The sequence below is a fragment of the Salvia hispanica genome, chromosome 5, assembly GCF_029641045.1.
Source record: "Salvia hispanica isolate PSC_SH4W2 chromosome 5, Shi_PSC_v1, whole genome shotgun sequence".
NCBI classification, from domain to species: Eukaryota; Viridiplantae; Streptophyta; class Magnoliopsida; order Lamiales; family Lamiaceae; genus Salvia; species Salvia hispanica.
Genome location: NC_142696.1, coordinates 42,781,147 through 42,800,729, shown reverse-complemented (window position 1 = coordinate 42,800,729; position 19,583 = coordinate 42,781,147). Strand labels below are relative to the sequence as shown.

At 37.3% G+C, this 19,583-nt stretch overlaps 4 protein-coding genes across 5 annotated transcripts; 3 read left to right on the top strand and 1 right to left on the bottom strand.

Annotated features, from left to right (window-relative positions):
• Window positions 1–10: 10 nt before the first annotated feature.
• On the top strand, window positions 11–3,617 carry LOC125187200 (NADH--cytochrome b5 reductase 1-like). 2 transcript variants are annotated; one of them, XM_048083744.2, is made up of 10 exons: window positions 11–127; window positions 364–494; window positions 966–1,107; window positions 1,227–1,317; window positions 1,445–1,522; window positions 2,196–2,276; window positions 2,412–2,501; window positions 2,663–2,728; window positions 3,176–3,262; window positions 3,337–3,617. In XM_048083744.2, the coding sequence occupies exons 2-10, from the start codon at window positions 380–382 to the stop codon at window positions 3,427–3,429; spliced, it is 843 nt and encodes a 280-aa protein (XP_047939701.1). In that variant the 5' UTR covers window positions 11–127; window positions 364–379; the 3' UTR covers window positions 3,430–3,617. The 2 variants fall into 2 exon arrangements, with proteins under 2 accessions (XP_047939701.1, XP_088914705.1); XM_089058579.1 differs by having other exon boundaries at window positions 3,111–3,262.
• Window positions 3,618–5,552: 1,935 nt separating this feature from the next.
• On the top strand, window positions 5,553–8,629 carry LOC125186019 (putative arabinosyltransferase ARAD1). The gene is made up of 2 exons (XM_089058578.1): window positions 5,553–7,070; window positions 7,742–8,629. The coding sequence occupies exons 1-2, from the start codon at window positions 6,210–6,212 to the stop codon at window positions 8,294–8,296; spliced, it is 1,416 nt and encodes a 471-aa protein (XP_088914704.1). The 5' UTR covers window positions 5,553–6,209; the 3' UTR covers window positions 8,297–8,629.
• A 3,522-nt stretch (window positions 8,630–12,151) lies between these two features.
• Window positions 12,152–15,423, top strand: LOC125191007 (C2 calcium/lipid-binding plant phosphoribosyltransferase family protein). The gene has a single exon (XM_048088463.2). The coding sequence runs from the start codon at window positions 12,272–12,274 to the stop codon at window positions 15,254–15,256; it is 2,985 nt and encodes a 994-aa protein (XP_047944420.1). The 5' UTR covers window positions 12,152–12,271; the 3' UTR covers window positions 15,257–15,423.
• Window positions 15,424–18,078: 2,655 nt separating this feature from the next.
• On the bottom strand, window positions 18,079–18,965 carry LOC125190975 (uncharacterized). The gene has a single exon (XM_048088418.2). The coding sequence runs from the start codon at window positions 18,893–18,895 to the stop codon at window positions 18,476–18,478; it is 420 nt and encodes a 139-aa protein (XP_047944375.1). The 5' UTR covers window positions 18,896–18,965; the 3' UTR covers window positions 18,079–18,475.
• Window positions 18,966–19,583: the final 618 nt, after the last annotated feature.

Sequence of the window (19,583 nt, the reverse complement as noted above, 5' to 3'; positions counted from 1 at the left end):
TCTACTCAGATACAGCGGAATTGGTAGGTGACAATTTAGAAGCCGATTTTCACCTATAAAACAATAGATCCCTTTTCATATTCCCGATTTTCTCAACCACTTCTCCTCTCATCACCGGTTTAATTCGGTAATCTAGTCGACAATCAAGACTCTCTTTTTTCTAGCCTAGAATGCGTCCGTGTGTTTGTGTTTTAATTTATCAGTAAAAATCTTTTAGTGACATCTTCAATGATTTATTTAATCACGCACCCATTTCCTTGTTATGTCAATCTTACATCCGTATTTACGATATGCATCGGGATTTAGCATCTCTCTCATTAGTGTGATTATTAACTGATCCAACTCCTTTCCCTTTAATTTTAGGTGTTGTTTTAGCATTATGGGCGCGATGGAATTCTTGGGAACACCTGAAGGTCAACTGTTTATAGCCGTTGCAGTTGGTCTCGTTGGTGTTGGTGCTGCTTATTTCTTGTTATCATCGAAGAAGTCCAAAGGTTTTCATTTTATATTGTTGATGTATTTTGCAGCTCAACCTTTTGTTTTCTGTGATAGCTCTAAATAGTGTTTCTTAATTGGGCTTCAAGATTGTGTTTTTTTCTACTTATTGTTATGGGTTTTTTCTACTAGTGGTTATGCTTGTTTGAGTTGGTGTCGAACTTGAGATTATTGAAGCTCTAGTGAGAACCGGACATGACTATTATGGCCTGGCTTTTGTAAGTGTATGTTCATTTAAATTTATTTATGGAGCATCGAGCTTGATATGAAAATTGATGATATAAGTGAATATATGTTGGAGCATGTTTGAAATATTTATCGGATCTCTATAAAGCAAGCCTTTGGAGAGCAAATTCATGTGATGTATCCACTAGTTTGTCTTTAAATGCTTGGAAATAGTACATAATGATACATAAGATACAGTAGAATTCGTATTCTCTACTTGATTTAGTATCTTGTGTGGTGGACAGTGTGCTTGGATGCCGACAATTTCAAGGAGTTCAAGCTGGTCAAGAAAACACAACTTAGTCATAATGTGGCTAAGTTCAGATTTGCTCTACCTACACCAACCTCGGTATTGGGACTACCTATAGGCCAACACATAAGCTGCAAGTCAGTTTCAATCTTAGTTTTGTGCTCATGATTTCTCTCTACTAAATTCTTTCGTTGATTACTAGCCATGGTTTTTACTTACTAGTACTACTTAATTCTTTGTTGTCTTATACTTGAAGGGGTAAGGATAGTCAAGGTGAAGATGTCATCAAACCTTACACTCCGACTACTTTGGATTCTGATGTTGGATATTTTGAGCTAGTTATCAAGGTGCATCTTCTTTCTGTGGGGCATCCCTTTTGTTTTGTTATGTATCTTTATATGTATTCATTGACACTTTTTTTGGGTTTGTTGTCTGTGTTTGTTGACCTTTTATGTATATTTTACATTATGCCAGATGTATCCACAAGGAAGAATGTCCCACCATTTTAGAGAAATGCACGAAGGAGACTATCTGGCTATAAAAGGACCAAAGGTATCTTTCTGTCCTACTATGGTCTCTTTTTAAGCATTCATGAAGAGATACAACTTAATTGTATTCAGAAAGTCCCTCCATTGCTTCCCTCAGGCAGTGAAAGCCAAAGTATAGGAGAAAAATGGGGTGGGGGTTTAGATGGAATGATCCCAATGCACTTTTTGAATTGCTTACCTTTTCACTCTGAATTAATGTAGTCTTTGCTTCTTCACTCTAACTAATGCGTGAAGTAAGAATCTCTTTTAGTTAGAAGGGATTCTGAGCTCATCAAGTCAATCTCATGGTACTTTTATGTTCCGTTTGGAGATATAAAAGCTTGTTTGGCTTAAAGATTCACATGGCCACTGCATTTGGCGTATCATGACCATGTACCCTCATAAGATCCTCTAACACTTAGTGTATACCTTGTTGAGATTGTTACACACTTCCATTTCAGTAGGTGGGAGATGTCTAGGCTAATCATGGTAGACCATATGCAATCCTGTCACTAAGTAAATATGCACAAATCTATCAAGCATACTTATACTGTTTTAAAACCTTGTTGATGTTAAAATGACAATCACCTAAGAGCCTACATGTAATCTTTAATGCTCATTTGAAGAATCTCTCATATTGCTTTTGTGGATGGTTGAGACCATATTTGAAACTTTTTGCTATATTCCATTGTCGCTAGGGCCGTTTCAAGTATCAACCAAATCAAGTGAGAGCATTTGGAATGATTGCTGGAGGTTCTGGAATTACCCCAATGTTTCAGGTCTATATTTAACATTATTTCTCCCCCCCTCTCTCTCTGTATAACAAAGAGGGGGGGGGGGGGGGGGGTGATTGATGATGAATCAAATGGAATCACAATGAACAATATCTTCATATTTCTTGTTTTTGTGTGCAGGTTGCTAGGGCAGTTCTTGAAAATCCCAGTGACAAAACAAAGGTTCACCTGATTTATGCTAATGTTATGCTTGAGGACATTCTCTTGAAGGTGATATCTATATCATATATGATCTACATCATATTATTGCTTAATAACAATATATTGGTCATATCACTACAATAACTTGTATTTATTCCGATCGAGTACATAGAGATGATTCAAGTTGTGTCTGGTCTCAACTCTCAAGTGGTTTTATTTGTTGGTTTCAGGATGAATTGGATAATCTTGCAAGAACATACCCTGATTCATTCAAAATCTACTACGTGCTCAATCAAGTAAGTTTACCACTCATTAATTTGCTGGATTTGTTGTAAATTCTCCTAGTCATTATTATCCTTGTCACTTGAATTGCTGTAAATATGTCTAGTTATATTGCATTGTGTATTACAGTTTTACACGAAAACATGTTGACTGTTATGTCGATGTGATTAATAATCAAATGGTTTGTTAAAATCTTTGAAATTGGATATTTATTCCCATAGGAGCTTATAAAATGCTAACTTATCATCATATCCTCTTAATGTTAACTGAGCTTGCATGAGTATGTGTCGAGCCAGTGATACTCAATAGACGTCTCTCACTTTTAGCCTGTTGGAAAATATTAACTAACTTTGAATTGAGATGATTCGATACTGAAAATTCTTATAATTTTCTCAGAAAGAAAAGTTGAGTAGTACAAAACCGGCACTCACGCTTCCTGATTCTTGTTTGAACTTTTTCAGCCTCCTGAGATATGGGAGGGAGGCGTTGGATTCGTGTCAAAAGAGATGATTCAAGCTTACCTCCCACCACCAGCTTCTGACATCCAGGTTTGTGAAATCTAACCAACGTTACGTTACAATTGCAGCCTCTCGAGCACTAACTTTGTCCTTTGTCTCTGCAGATGCTGAGATGTGGTCCACCTCCCATGAACAAGGCCATGGCTGCCCATCTTGATGCTCTTGGCTATGCCTCCGAGACCCAGTTCCAGTTCTAACTCTGTTCAACAACTTTGGCCTTCATTTTTAGCAATCTTCATTGACATATTGTTTTCAACAGCATAAGGGCAATAGTGTTTTCTTCCAAAACTTGTTATAATTGACGAGCTATAAGCTTTACATGATTCGGTGCTTATTCATTAAATGGGCCAAGATATAAGTTATTAAATGAATTTTTATTTGGACATGTTCATATGGTGATTGTGAATGCGTTGTCATAAGTTTAGGTCGGTCTAGTTCGGTCTGTTGGAATATATATTATACTCCCTCCGTCCCGTTTTAGCAGTCCCATTGACTTTTCTGCCATCTTTTTGTAAAAATGATAAAAAATAGTTAAAGTCGAGAAATGGTAAAGTAAGAGAGACAATAATATAGAGAAGAGTTTTATCTACATTATTGTCTCTTTTACTTTACCATTTCTCGACTTTAACTATTTTTTATCATTTTTACAAAAAGAGGGCAGAAAAGTTAATGAGACTGCTAAAGCGGGACGGAGGGAGTATGTTGGAGTACTAATTTAGTTTGGAGAATATATTTGAGAGGAGAATGGATGGAATATATGAAAAATGTTTTAGGAGAGGTTGGTGACGTGGATAAACAAAAGAAATACTTTATTCTCAAAAAGTTGTGAAAAATGGTACAGCTATGCCATATTTGTAGGCATTCATTTCCTATTCTAGAATTGTCTACTAGATTCTTTAATATTTTATATTTAGATTTTTATTACATTATAGGGAACTCTACTAATATTTAGATATTTCTATTAAAATATCTAGATAGTCTCCTACTTAATTCTTTTATATTCTAAATATCTATATTCTAGAGAATTCTATCTCTAATTAATTCTACCAAAATATCATATTTTCACACCCCAAATTCTAGATAATACTAGATATTATACTAATATCTAGATATTTATAAAATTAAGTTTATATTTTTAAAATTCCAACACGTTCAAGGTACCATTTTTGTCTGAAAGATAGAATTTTTGGTCCGAGTTGATGGCAGAATATCGGTTCAAATTTCAGGGCGGGTTGTACCAAAGCATTTTTGCTTTGACAACAGTTCTACTTAAGGCAAAATGCTGGAAACATAGCATATAGCTGCAATGCCACCTACTAAAATGTCAAATAAATTAGGAAAGATTATAGATGCCCAAGGTTTTGGTTCCGGCGATTCACCGCGGAATCGTAACCGACGATTCCGGTTCCGAACCAGAACCGCGACATTTTTTACGAATCGGAACCGCCATATTTGGAACCACGGGCCGATTCCGGTTCAAGATTTTACGAACCGAAACCGTCACTGAACCGCCGGTTAATCGGCTGTTTCACGGTTCCGGCGAGGTATTCGAGGCATCAGCCGTGGGCAGCCAAGGAGGAGCTTTTCAGACGGTTTTTTGATCGGAACCGGCGGTTCCGCCGGTTTTGTCTGAAATTCAAATTTTTTTATTTTATTTATTTATTTTTTAATTCCTTATTTTGAATTCAAATTGATCCATTTCTCCATCCATTTTTATCTATAAATACCCCCTCTTATCCTCACTTACATTCACCCCATTTCATGTTTATTTATTAATATTCCGACGACACTTGTAAATTATATCACATTGTTCTATATGTATAGAAAATTGTAATGTATTGTTGTCCGTTATAACTCAGATTCAATAAAATTGATATGATTTTCACCTTATTCGTCTTATTTCAATTTAAATTATCCATTGTGTTATTCCAGTGTATTGTATAAGTCCAAAATTTCAAATTACATATAAAATAAAAAAATGAAAAACTGCCAAAATTGCCAAACCGAACCGGAACCGTGAAATAGCCTAACGGTTCGGTTTCGGTTCCACATTTCCGGAAACCGGAACCAGCAATTTACGAACCGTGGGCATGTCTCCGAAAGATTATTGCTTGTAATTGTATTCTATTTCTATCATTAGTAATTATATGAGGTCTGTCGTACTTGTGATTTTGAAAAAGATAGCGGCAATAACTAGTGATCATGAAGATTGATTATCCAATTATGTAGTACTAGAATAAGGTTAGTAATAAAAATCTGAATTATTTGATCGATTCTTCATAAAATACTAAATCCTTTTCCTAAAAATCAGTTTTCCTGAATAAAAAGAAAGGATTGACAATTGACAAACGTCCCTTTTCTCCGAGGTTTGTTTGCTTTTACTTGAGCTTTCACGTCTCTCTTGCCCCTTTCTCCCTCATCACACACTGTAAATGACAATGTAATCTCTCCCTTCTCTCTCTCACACACAGAGCATACCTCGTTCTTTTTCTGAATTCTAAATTGGGTTGAGAATCTGATACCATAATCTATCTGGGATTTTATTTCTTTCGAATTGCTTCCTCTTTCAATACCCTCTCTCACTATATCACTCTCTCAAACAGATACTCCCTTTTATTCCCTTGCTTCTTCCTTGTTTTCAATAGCAATCCATCTAAATCTAATTTCTTTCGCATCTCTATTTCGGTAATAGACAAACCCTTTCATTCAATTGACACCGACCCTTCCCAGCTTCAAGAGTTTGCTTGCTTTACATTTTATATTCTGTTGGGGCACCTTACCTTGATGCATGCTAGTTAGTATTTTTTTAGCTTAGAAATGTAGAAAATGTGATTTAAATTTAGGGTTCTATTTCAAGTTCGAATCTTGACAAAGAAATTGAAATAGTAATGATAATTCGACCTTTCAGTGCTTGAATGAAACTGCTGATACAAAAGGCTCTGAGTTTTGGGTGTTAGTGAAGTGAAGTATATCAAAAATGGTATCCGTTGCTTACAAATCCCTATTCTGTTGGTTCTTGTTGACATCATCATTGTTCATATTATCTTGGTTGTCATTGCTAAGATCAACTGGGCACTCTCATTCTGTTGTATTTGGTATACTGCCAAGTTCGAAGCTTTTTCGATTCCCTGAAAATTGGAATCTTGATGAATCAGTCAGTGAGAGAGCAAACTGGGATAAGAATTCAGTGAAATGTGGTGCAAATGTGCCAATGCTCAGGGTTTTCATGTATGATTTGCCATCAGAGTTTCATTTTGATTTGTTGGGGTGGAAGGGTGTTGGGGAGAAGGATGTGTGGCCCGATATTCGGGAAAAGGTTCCCGACTACCCTGGTGGGTTGAATCTGCAGCATAGCATAGAATACTGGCTGACTTTGGATCTCTTGAGCTCTGAATTTGCAGAGAATTTGATAGGTCGTAGTGCTGTACGAGTGCATAATTCAAGCGAAGCAGATGTTGTGTTTGTACCCTTTTTCGCGTCTTTGTGCTATAACCGGTTCTCAAAGGTGAGGCTGGGCCAGAAGAGGAGCACAAATGTCGTATTGCAGGAGAAGTTGGTTAAGTTCTTGGTAGCTCAGGATGAATGGAAGAGGTCTGGTGGGAAAGATCACATCATTGTTGCTCACCATCCGAATAGTTTGTTAGACGCAAGGATGAAACTTTGGCCTGCAATATTCATTCTATCAGATTTCGGGAGGTATCCTCCAACCATTGCTAATGCTGAGAAGGATGTGATTGCGCCTTACAGGCACGTCACTGAGAGTTACGTGGATGACTCGTCTGATTTCGATAGTCGTCCCACCTTGCTCTATTTTCAGGGTGCCATCTACAGAAAAGATGTAAATTGGCTTTGTTTCCTTACCTTTTATACTTGTATATATCTACTATGCCCGTTTGCTTCTCATTTTCTAATTAAAACACGTTCTATGCTTTTGCAACAAAATTGTTGAGAACTACACGCCGTGTTAGAGCCCCAGTCTTCTGTTTAATCTAGGAGTTATTTCTGAATAGAGTTAGTGAAGTAGAACATAAACTAGGATTTCTGGCCTTTTTGAAAGTCAATTGATTTTTATTGGTATGGTGCTCGTTTCTCTGTGTGTGTTTGTGTATGTGTTTGCTCTTGCCTATAGAGAAGCTATTTTAAGCTGCTACTGTAATCTGCATTGCAAAGAAATGCTTTCAAGAAAAAAAGAATGGCTGCTACCCTCTTTGGTATCTGTCTTATGAACAAGGTGCATGATGTATTTTTCAAATAAGAGAGTGATTATCCAACACAAATGATTGAGAATCGAGCAAAACATTGATTCTATACGACACTCCTTTCTGCAAAAACCTGTGTTACCTTAGCTAGCATTGGTTTTCTTGCACCACCTATCCCGGTTAATTGATGGCAGATGCATGATCGAGTTATGTTTTGTTTAACTGCTTCATCTAGCTCATTGTGGTCTACTAGTCGGTTTCATGTTGTTTTTGGATGCAATGCGCTTTAAGATTTTCTCCTCAATTTCAGGGTGGAACAATTCGGCAAGAGCTATACTACATGCTGAAAAATGAAACAGATGTGCACTTCACTTTTGGAACTTACCAAAAGGGCGGCGCTAGGCAGACTTCGAAGGGCATGCGCGCATCCAAGTTCTGCCTCAACATAGCTGGTGACACGCCCTCATCAAACCGCCTCTTTGATGCCATCGCTAGCCACTGTGTGCCTGTCATCATCAGCGATGAGATCGAGCTTCCCAATGAAGATGTTCTTGACTACTCCAAGTTCTGCGTATTCGTCAGCACATCGGATGCTCCAAAACAAGGCTTTCTCTTAAATCTTACCAGGAATATTGGCAGAGAGGAGTGGACTAGGATGTGGAAGCGGCTGCGAGAAATCGAACACATGTACGAGTATCAGTATCCGTCCAAAGAGAAAGATGCTGTTCAGATGATATGGCAGGCCGTCTCCCGCAAGGTTTCCGGCATCAGATGGAGGATTCACCGGAACAGGCGATTTTCTCGAACGATCGCCCACAGAAGACAAGCTGTTAGTTCCAGTTCTATACCGAGGAATTTTGGTTGATCAATCTTGTTGTCTTGAAAATCTGTGGAAGCTACGGTTGATCTGGTCCACTTGTCTGCCGGAGATTGACTGGTTTGAACAAACGGAACGAGGAGGAAGCCAGTGGCCGGAGAAATCAATGGTCCGAATTCTGGAGATCAGCTGTAAGCTTACACAGTTGATCAGTTTGTTCATTAATTCAACCTTTAGTAGTAAAAAATGTTTGTTGTTTTAACTTTTTTCATGTACTACTTCCAGTTGAGTTCAAGATCATTGCTCTATATACGAAATTTGTAAGAGAATATATGAAATTATAGTAGTATTAATATTAAATGTAAACTAGAAATTAATATAGCTAACAAGTTGCAACAGATCATACAAATCGATTGAACATTGCAATCTGCTTGCAGTTTCTGTTCACCAAACTTTACATCATTCTATTGCCACTTTCGATTTAATTTTACTTAAACTCAAATATTCCCTTAATATTTAAATAAAAGACTCAACACACATGAATAAAAAAAGTGGAGGATTCGTTTTCCGTTGTTACGAGAAAGAAAAAAAAAACATATAATTAAACCCTGTAATATTCCAGCCATGAGAATAAAAGTACAATGCAGTAGTATTTTGTTTTTAGTTCACATAATCGCTATTTATGATTAAATTAATCTGAGTAATTCAATACACCTATATGTAATTTAGTGAATTGTATTTTACTGTGGATTTTGGAGCACAAGAACAAAACAACGTTCATATTTGCAGAGATAGTGGCCAACCAACTTTCGGCTCTTCATGCAAAGCCAAATTTAAAGGTTTTCACTGTATATGCACTAAATATATTCATTGCAATAAGCATACACTCTTTTTTTCCATTTCAATTATATTTAGTAAAGTATAATCAAAATCATCAAATTTATAATTAAGTTCCATAAATTTTAGAGCCTAGATTGTCATTTTCATTAATCTCTTTGCAGTTAAGGTGGAAAATGGTATTGGGGATGTTGTTTCTTTGTTTATGCGACAAGGTAAAATGTAACCTAGCTAGCTACTACCAATGAATATGATGAACATTTTTCATTAAACGGCTAAATTAATTATTTAATCAATGCAACTATGCAAGTAAGCTATGTTATACTATGTAGTAGCGCATACTTATATGGAGTACTAAATAATTTCATGACTTGTTTTTAATAACTCAAATTCAATTATCCAGTTTAAATGGTTTATTAACATTTGAACGTGTCGTGCCGTTCTCCTCTTTTTGTTAATTAGTGTCGGTTTGATAGTCAGTGAACTAATTATTACAGCAATAAGATGAAACATCAAATCTCAAATAGCATGTTAAAACAACAAAGATTTCATGCCAAAACTTTTCACCAATGACAAAGTAACTAGCATTGATCATGAGAATTTGACCAATCAAAAAGTTCAATTCCTGTACGTATGAATGATTTCCTTTTTGACCATGCAATTCGTATGAGAAATATAGCAATTATTTTTTTGTTACATGTGAAAGTACTGTACAATTTAGTTGCAAATCGAAAATAATAAAATTGTATTGATTTATACCGTAGTTCACAATATGGTTTCAAATTTTAATTTTGACAATACCGACTAAATTGATCATATAAATATTTATAGAAATTATAGATTTCTTATCACTTTTGCAAGTAAAATTACAAATATATCATAAGTATATGCTTCATCAATAGATGGGATACGAGTTCGATAAACTAACAAACCACCTATATTATGGACTAATTATTACTATGTAGTAGTATAAAATACTAATACTAGTACTAGTACTAAGAAAATGTTGTTACTGAAAAGCATCATCGTCTACCTATGAATTAGGCAAATTGACGAAAAATTATCAAATTTGATCAAATTTTGGTACATTCCATAGTTTTGAAAGTCAATCTTAAATTATGATCTAGTATACCATAATTTTATCATCAATTTATATTAAAATTGGAATTGTTAATTATAAATAACTGTAAAATCAATTATAAAATCATAAAACTTAATTTTTTGGCATACTCCATATCGTAATTTTACCAAGTTAAAATTAAAATTCGAATGGTTTACTATGGTGGTGTTCGGTTACTAGATAAAATAGTATCAAGATATAATTTAGTTGTGAGATTATTTTAATTGAAGGGGGTTGACTATAACTAACTATCACATGATTATGAGATTATCTATCTATGACTGAGTTGTGAGATTCAATTCCATGAACCAAATACACATATGTATTTAATTTCGAGATATAATTTTGCAAACCGAATATTCCCTCCGTTCCACAGTGGTAGAGTTATTTTATTTTTTGCACTTGTTTTGAAAAAAGAATTATAAATAGTTATAGTGGAGAAAGATAAAGTAAGAGAGAGAATAATATGTGTAGAGAAGATGCCCTCTATCCATTTTAACTACTCTCTCTGTCCCGCTTTAGGAGTCCGAGTTGATCAATTTTGGGCGTCCCGCTTTAGGAGTCCCGGTTGAGATAAATTAATAAAAAATGCCTACAAAGTGTTAAAAGTGAGTCCCAACATCCACTACAACTAATAAAAAAATGTTAAAAATTGGTCCCAACATCCACTAAAACATTTATTTATTGGACACTCAACTAAAAGTGGGTCCCAACATCCACTAAAATATTTATTTATTACACACTAAATACTTTTTTCTTAAAACATGTGCCCGACTCAACCGAGACTTCTAAAGCGGGACGGAGGGAGTATTTATTAGTATCATTTTTCGAAAATGAGTATGAAAAATGGAATGACTCTATGTGGAAGGGTGAAGTATTTCATATGAGGATTGTATTTAAGAGACGAGGGTGGGGACGAATACTATTTTTAGTTTTTAACCCCTTGTGCACGAAAAATAGGACACATTTGTCATTTTTTATTATCCATAGAGAAAATAGGGTAGATTCAAAAACAGAAAGTTTTCAATAACTTCTCTTATTTTTTTTCATTCTCTTTTACTAATACTATAAAATATGGACTCCACATTTCACTGATACTACTTTTCTCTAACTTTTTGTCATTTTCTCTTACTTTTCGATGAATGGAGTGAGTATATTATAACTACTCCACTAACATGAAATAAATGTAATGAAATACCTCACGTGAGCTGACTTGGCATTTCTGCGACAATTGTACTGGCTTCAAGTATAATACTCCTTCAACGGTAACTTCATTTGCTAGTTGGCATAGCATATCACTTGTATTAAATCGAGTATTGCATTTAATTTGGATTAAAACTTGTGCTCCTAAATAGCAAATGGCAATCAATACTTCATGTGCCGTTACATATTTTGTGATTCACTACAATTTTACGAATCGCTTTCCACATTTATTTCACAATTCTAATAAAAAGATTGAAAAAAAATAAACAGTGCCAAGTTTCAAAATAATGAAAATTATAACCTATGCTACTGCAACTATGATTTAGCCAGACACATAAATTAGATTTGTCTAAAATTTTAAAAAATTAAACCTTAAAAATATTGTTTAACCGTAATTTCGAAAAGGAACAAGTTTTAAATAGGTTGAAATTTTAGTTAGAAAAGTAAATACACAAATTATTCGTGTAAAACCCAAAAAAACAGGAAATAAAATTTGCATTAAAGCCAGATAAGCTGTTTTTACCGTATTACTTAATTGAACTTGAAAAGCTCGTTGCATAAATCCTTTTTTTCAAATTCGTTGAATTTATAATTAAACCAATTCAAATTTAATTTCATGAATTCGTTATACATCTAAATTAAAGTCCTAATTTTCAAAATTACATCGTCTCCTCAAACGCTCCTCTCAACTTTTCGACTTCTATAAATTTCCACAACAGTCCCCACAATAAACCGAAACATCATTTTTTCTCTCCATATTTTAATCTCCATCTCTCCAATTTGAAAAAAAAAACACACTATTCACATTTCACTGCTGCAACACTTGAATAGCAAATTCTCAGAGAGAGTTCAATTCACCGTCAATGGCAGCGAATTGCACCAGGAAATTGACGGTGGAGATATGCAACGCGAAGAACCTGATGCCGAAGGACGGCCAGGGCACGGCCAGCGCCTACGTCATCGTCGATTTCGACGGCCAGCGCCGCCGCACCAACACTATTTTCCGAGATCTAAACCCACAGTGGGACGAGAAGCTCGAGTTCCTGGTGCACGACGTCGATGCCATGGCGGCAGAGACGCTTGAGCTCAACGTCTACAACGACAAGAAAGCCGGAAAGAGGAGCACTTTTCTCGGAAAAGTCAGGATCTCGGGAAGCACTTTCGTCAAATCCGGCGACGATGTGCCGTTGGTTTACTATCCGTTGGAGAAGAGAAGCGTTTTCTCGCAGATTAAAGGCGAGATCAGTTTGAAGGTCTCGTACGTCGACGATGAGCCGCCTCCGGCTCCGGCACCGGAGAAGAGTGATGCTCCGCCTGCTGCTGCGGCGGAGGAGAAACCGAAGGAGGAGGAGAAGAAGGAGGACAAGCCGGCGGAGGAGGAAAAGAAGGAAGAGGAGAAAAAAGCCTCGCCGGCGGAGGTGGAGAAGAAGGAAGAGAAACCAGCGGAGAAAAATGCTGAGGCGGCGTCGGCTACGCCGCCACCAACACCACCGCCCTCGACTGAAGTACCGCATCCGCCAATTGCTCAACAGAAACTCGTGCAAGAGAAATCCGTTGCTTCAGATCACTCGAAAAACATGGAAATTGAATCAAAACTCTTCCGAAAAATCTCCAGCGGCAGCTCCGATCGACGGGTCGCGTTCGATCTCGTCGATCCGATGCCGTTCCTCTATATTCGCGTCGTGAAGGCGAAGATCTCGAATCCGGCTGGCGATTCCTCCTTCTGCGCGAAGATCGTGATCGGAACTCACAGTGTCAAAACAAAATCGCTCTCCGCCAACAACGAATGGGATCAGGTCTTCGCCTTCGACAAGGAAGGACTGAATTCGACTTCTGTAGAAGTTTCGATTCGCGCAGAGAAGAAGGTTGCAGAGAAGGACACGACGGAGGAGACCTCCGCCGGAACGGTGTGCTTCGATCTCCAGGAGGTGCCGAAGCGCGTCCCACCGGATAGCCCCTTAGCGCCGCAGTGGTACAGCCTGGAAGGAGAGGGCTCGACGGGAAATGACATCATGCTTTCAGTGTGGGTGGGGACTCAGGCCGACGAGGCGTTTCAGGAGGCTTGGCAATCAGATTCAGGGGGCTTGATACAGGACACCCGAGCCTCTGTTTACTTGTCTCCGAAGCTTTGGTATTTGAGACTAACGGTCATCCAAACCCAAGACTTGCAGCTTAGTCCGGGTACACCTGGTCCCGAGCCTAAGCTTCGGAGTCCGGAGCTCTACGTTAAAGCGCAGCTCGGCGCGCAGCTGTTCAAGACAAGCCGAACGACCATTGGCTCGATCAATCCTACGTGGAATGAGGATCTTGTATTTGTAGCTGCCGAGCCGTTTGAGCCGTTTTTGACATTGACGGTTGAGGATGTGACAAATGGGCAGCCTATTGGGCACGCTAAGGTGCAGGTTGCCACCGTGGACAAGCGCACGGACGACAAGTCAGAGCCGCGGTCCAGGTGGTTCAATCTGATTGCTGACGAGGTTAATAAAGCCTATGCTGGCAGGATACACGTGCGGGTTTGTTTGGAGGGCGGTTACCACGTGCTGGACGAGGCGGCTCATGTGACCAGCGACGTCCGAGCCACAGCCAACCAACTTGCCAAGCCACCCATCGGGCTGCTCGAAGTAGGCATCAGAGGGGCCACAAACCTACTCCCGGTCAAGACCAAGGACGGTACGTGTGGCACCACTGACGCCTATGTGGTTGCAAAGTACGGGCCGAAGTGGGTCCGGACACGCACAATCCTTGACCGATTCAATCCAAGGTGGAATGAGCAGTACACGTGGGACGTGTACGACCCTTGCACCGTGCTGACTATAGGGGTGTTTGATAACGCGAGGTACAAGCACGACGAAGCAGAAGGCAAGAAGGATGTACGCCTCGGGAAGCTAAGGGTACGGCTCTCGACGCTCGACACCAACCGGGTGTACGTAGGCACGTATTCGCTTATGGTGTTGCTCCCGACCGGGGCTAAGAAAATGGGGGAAATCGAGATTGCATTGAGGTTTTCTTGCTCATCTTGGATTAGTCTCATTCAGGCATATGCTAACCCAATGCTGCCCAGAATGCACTATGTTAAGCCCTTGGGTTCAGCTCAGCAAGACATCTTGAGGCACTGCGCGATGAGGATTGTCACGGCGCGACTAGCCCGGTCCGAACCGGCATTGAGTCAAGAAGTGGTTCAATTCATGTTGGATACAGATATGCACATGTGGAGCATGAGGCGGAGTAAGGCCAACTGGTTCCGTGTGGTCGGGTGCCTCTCAAGGGCGGCCTCAATCGCTCGTTGGATCGATGGAATTCAGACCTGGACGCACCCGCCGACGACGGTGCTGGTCCATATCCTACTAGTAGCCATAGTGCTATGCCCACATTTGATACTGTCCACAATTTGTATGTACGCGTTCATGATCATATCGCTCAGGTTCAGATACCGTCAGCGCACATCCTTTGCAATGGACCCGAGATTGTCCTACTTGGATGCCGTGGGGCCTGACGAGCTGGACGAGGAGTTCGATGGATTCCCGAGCGCGCGGTCGGAGGAGCAGGTGCGCGTGCGGTACGACCGGCTGAGGGCCGTGGCGGGGCGGGCGCAGACGCTGCTAGGGGACATAGGCGCGCAAGGGGAGAGATTAGAGGCGCTGTTCAATTGGAGGGATCCGAGGGCGACTGGCATATTTGTGGTGGTGTGCTTGCTGGCTTCGTTGATGTTTTACGTTGTGCCGTTTAAGGCGTTTGTGCTGGCCTTTGGGTTCTACTACCTCCGACACCCGAGGTTCCGCCATGACATGCCGTCGCTGCCGCTTAACTTCTTCCGGCGCCTGCCGCCGCAGTCGGATCGGATTATGTAGGCTATATTGTTTAATTTTATTAGTCCTACTATTGTTAAACTGATGCACTTTCCCAGTGTCCTAGAGATTGGTGTTTTTTTATTTTGTAAACCTGGAGATGGTGAATTCACCCGAATTTATTTATTTTGTGTTAAACTGCAATAAAATATGCATTGAAAGTTGAAACATATCAACATAATCTAGTAGTACTACTCTTTATTGCATTCGAGTATAATAATGATGCTGACCGTGTTTCTTGTTTTGGCCTAAAAAGTGAGTTGAGATTGGGGATTGGTTGGTAATGTCCCTTTCTTTTAATTAAGCTTTGGTGGACTTAAATTTAGTGACCGTTGCAAATTGAGGCGGCGCGCAAGCTCTTCCTTTCCTTCCCTTTTCCTGTTTGATTAATTTTTAACTTTTTTCTGCATATTGTTACACTTCCTATCATACTGTAAAGGATTTTTTTGTTGATATTTTCTTGATCCTGTCACACGGCTGTTCGATTATTAACTATCTAGCAAAGCAAAAATGAAATAAATACAAGAAATATTTTCGTATTTTTCTTACATTCAATGAAAAAAGGGTAAATGAATTAACATTATAAGTCTGATGCTCTAAAATTAGATGTATCTTTTCAGTTAAGAAATATGCTTAAAAGCTATGCTCGCTTATAATAGTTTTTCAAGCTCCATATGAATGATGATTAGAATGATGCTAAAAGTCAATTGTGATCTTTCTACAAGATATATTTCGGTATCTGATGCCTTATTTTGTGAGTGTAACCTATTAATGATTTTTGTATAGGTGAAACTTTTTAATTTGAATGATGTGCCTATTAAATTCGAATTATTGAATATTGAATATTTATATATATGTGAACAGTTACCGTTGGAGAATTCAATAATGGAGTTTTGTTAATTATTTTGAAACTAAATAAGGTACGATTATATTAATATTATCTTTGTACAAAGAATATTTTTATCAACTACTAGTAATTGATCTTATCAGTTTGACGTAAGAGTTTATCCAAATATAAAAGAGATATAAATAAATATTCTCACATCTCATTACACAAGAAATTAGTGAAATACTAAGTACATTTTTATACCTGAACTTTAAAATTAGATCAAACGCTTAAATTTAAAACGTATCTTACATATCTCTGGACTGGCTTTGATGTAATATGGTTGGATGAACTTTTACAGTTTTTAGTCTTTTTTCGATTCAAAAACCCTTTAACCCTCAAGGGACATTTTAGTCCATGTGTGATGAAAGAGAAATGACAATTGACACACTTCAACTTTTTTTTGCAAATTTTCCTATTTTATTTTCATAGATTCATTGAATACAAATTTTATACAAATATGGATAGTGGGGACGTTTCTGCAAATTCGGAATAGGAATTAGGAAATGATGGTAGTCTCTTTTCATCACAAATAGACTAAATTGCCCCTTAAGAGCTAGAAGGTATTTTAGATACAAAAAAATCTAAATAAATGCAAAAGTTCTTCCAGTAATATTACATTAAAATTTAGAGATGGGTGGAGATAATTTTAAAATTTGAGTATTATGCTTGATATAATTACAAAGTTTCAATACAAAAAATATAGCTCACTCTGTAAAATATTAGAGAATATATGCCACCTTACTAATTTAATAGAGATCAACTAGCAATGAAAATTAGACAATATTTCCACATCTCATTAATATTCATGTGATCCTAACGCCATATACCATGTGTAGGCCCATTTTGGCGGTAATAATCTAAGGCCTTTTCCTGATTTGAACTCAATACTAATGTTTGTTTTAGCTTCTCACTTAATTTGTAAAGCAACCATTTTAGTGAAAACTAAGTAACTAATATTCACAAAAGTTCACTTTACTTGAATTTCAATTTGAAGTTATTAGCTACAAATTTGCATGTGCCTCTTGAACGACTAAACCAAGTGGTCCTTGCAAAAAGTCTTTCTTCTTAATTCATTCTGAATTAGTAGTATACTAGATAGTAACATTTAAAATAGAATAATTTTTTATTTCAATTATTTCTTAGGAAAATGAACCCAAAAAGTATTAATATTATCGCTAATTCGTTCGAGGTTTCCTTAAAAACATAGTAGTTATGAAGTTCATACACGGCTAAAATTATTTTGATTGGTTGTGATATTAATTAGTATTTGAGAATTTCTTTCATTAAAGATCACATCATTAATGATATTGTTATATTGCTACAATCAATTTTTTTTGTCCATTCCGAAAATCTACGGTCCGTCGTTCGATTAAAGAAACCTTATACTCTAACTCCACCAATAAAAATCGTACTTATAAATTTTATATTCGTTGCAACATTGTGTAAATAAATTGTCTAAGGAATTAGAAAACACCCTGTCCGGTAAAAAGAGTAATTTTTATCATTTTGGTACATTCACCAATAAAAATCATACTTATTTTTATATAGGTCTCATATTTATTTTAAATTTAATTTACTTATATTTATTATAAAATTAATATATAAAAATTATAGTACACATTTTAACTAAATTTTCATCTCATATTTCTCCACATATTTTAAAATTCGTGTTAATAAAGGGAATTCCTAATCGTGGACGTAGGGAGCACTATGTATAATTGTATATAGTACATGGGATTTATTTAATTTTGTTTCTGCGCGAAATATTAATTGGAGAAAAATTGTTTTTACTCGAAATCACGAGATTGAGTATTGATTCTAAGTTGCAAATATCAAATGATGCATTCTTTATCTTACGAAAGATACATGTAGATGACAATCAATATTATAAACTCGCAATGATTAAATATCAACAAACAAACGAAAGAAGCGATGATTAATTACTCGATAATATTTGCATTGAAACAATAATGTATGTAGCCTTACAAATCCACTTATACCGGCCAAAATTTCATGTAGGTAATGGATCAAAACAAACGACAAACTATTTTAATACACACTCTTATATATATATGATCAATTTCTTGATCTTTTATGTCTCAATCATAAATACGTACACATTTATCAATCAATGTATATACTCCTTAAACCCGAGGAATAATACGTGACACAACAATACTAAACACCCCACATAAATATAAAAACCACCAATTCGAATGCGGTTTTCATTTATTATTGCAATTCAATTTTCAGAAAAAAAAAATAGTAGTATATATATATACCAACCCTTGAATTCTTCCGTTTCCATGTCCGAATTCCTCCAACACCTTGATCTAGGCATATTCGCACGTGCCGTACAAACATATATTGCACTTGTTGTCGCACGCGCCGCAGTGTCTCTTGTCGGAGACGAGTTGCACGCACTCTCCTCTGCAGCACTTCTCCGTGAAGGCGCACTTCTTCTTACACAAGCCGCAGTTTTTGTCGTCGTACTGCAAGTCAAGGCACTTGTTGTTGCAACATGTGGCGTTGCGCCCACCTTCCAAGCACACGTCGTTGTCCTTCTTGCAGTGGTCGGCGGCTCTAGGGTTTTTCTCCTTCTCCTGGAGGAACCGGCTGACACGACCTGTGGCAGCCGGTTTGGAGTGTGGGGCCCGAGAGGGAGGCGTGGGGTCGGGTGTTTTGGCCGTGAGGATTAGGGTTACGGCCATGGCAAAGGCGAAGAGGGCGAATGTCACTTTGATCACCTTCATTTTTTTTGAAGGTGAAGGAGGTAGAATTTTTTGTGGTGTTTATGAAAATGAAGATTTTTTTTTTTTTGGTTATTAGGGGATTAATTGAGAAAAGTGAGATTGGTGATTATGGGGGAATGAGTTTATAAGTGTGGGAGAGGAGAGTTGACGCGGAAATGGTGGTGAAGGCGTGTTGTTGCATGGAGTGTGTTCGAATTTAGGTGTATACATAGTACTTTAATTTATGATTTTGATACTATAAGTTTTGTTGTGTCTATGTTATGGTAATGTGTATGCCATGTTTGATTTTTCCTTAAGATAATCAACATTCATATAAATATTTATGAAAAAAATATTATTATTGTTGGAAAAATACAAATCCTTTCGTGCGCCTATCAATATTGACTATATACCATTAAACAAAATTAATACTTGTGTACTAATAATAAATTAGTAGTTTTTTTTTTACTTCATAAAATGAAAGGAAAACAAAAGTAGGATTATATTATATGGAACGCCAAGATGCGAAAGAACCTTCTTGGTTGACCTTGTGAGAAGCAAGAAAAAAAAATGTATGAATTGCAACCTCAAAAATATAAGGATGCCATCTATAGAAGCAAAGGAGGGGAATCGATTAAGAAATATGATTGACCTAAATCAACACGGAAATCGATTTTATTTAATAATTAGTGACATTTTCCATATGATA

What these genes read in the sequence shown, in the direction of transcription:
- LOC125187200 (XM_048083744.2), top strand. Translation starts at nt 380, where the DNA reads ATGGGCGCGATGGAATTCTTGGGAACACCTGAAGGTCAACTGTTTATA. An exon ending in GGCCAACACATAAGCTGCAA is followed by an intron (nt 1,108 to 1,226) that starts GTCAGTTTCAAT and finishes TTATACTTGAAG; the next exon opens with GGGTAAGGATAGTCAAGGTG. An exon ending in TGGCTATAAAAGGACCAAAG is followed by an intron (nt 1,523 to 2,195) that starts GTATCTTTCTGT and finishes CATTGTCGCTAG; the next exon opens with GGCCGTTTCAAGTATCAACC.
- LOC125186019 (XM_089058578.1), top strand. Translation starts at nt 6,210, where the DNA reads ATGGTATCCGTTGCTTACAAATCCCTATTCTGTTGGTTCTTGTTGACA. An exon ending in GTGCCATCTACAGAAAAGAT is followed by an intron (nt 7,071 to 7,741) that starts GTAAATTGGCTT and finishes CCTCAATTTCAG; the next exon opens with GGTGGAACAATTCGGCAAGA.
- LOC125191007 (XM_048088463.2), top strand. Translation starts at nt 12,272, where the DNA reads ATGGCAGCGAATTGCACCAGGAAATTGACGGTGGAGATATGCAACGCG.
- LOC125190975 (XM_048088418.2), bottom strand. Translation starts at nt 18,895, where the DNA reads ATGAAGGTGATCAAAGTGACATTCGCCCTCTTCGCCTTTGCCATGGCC.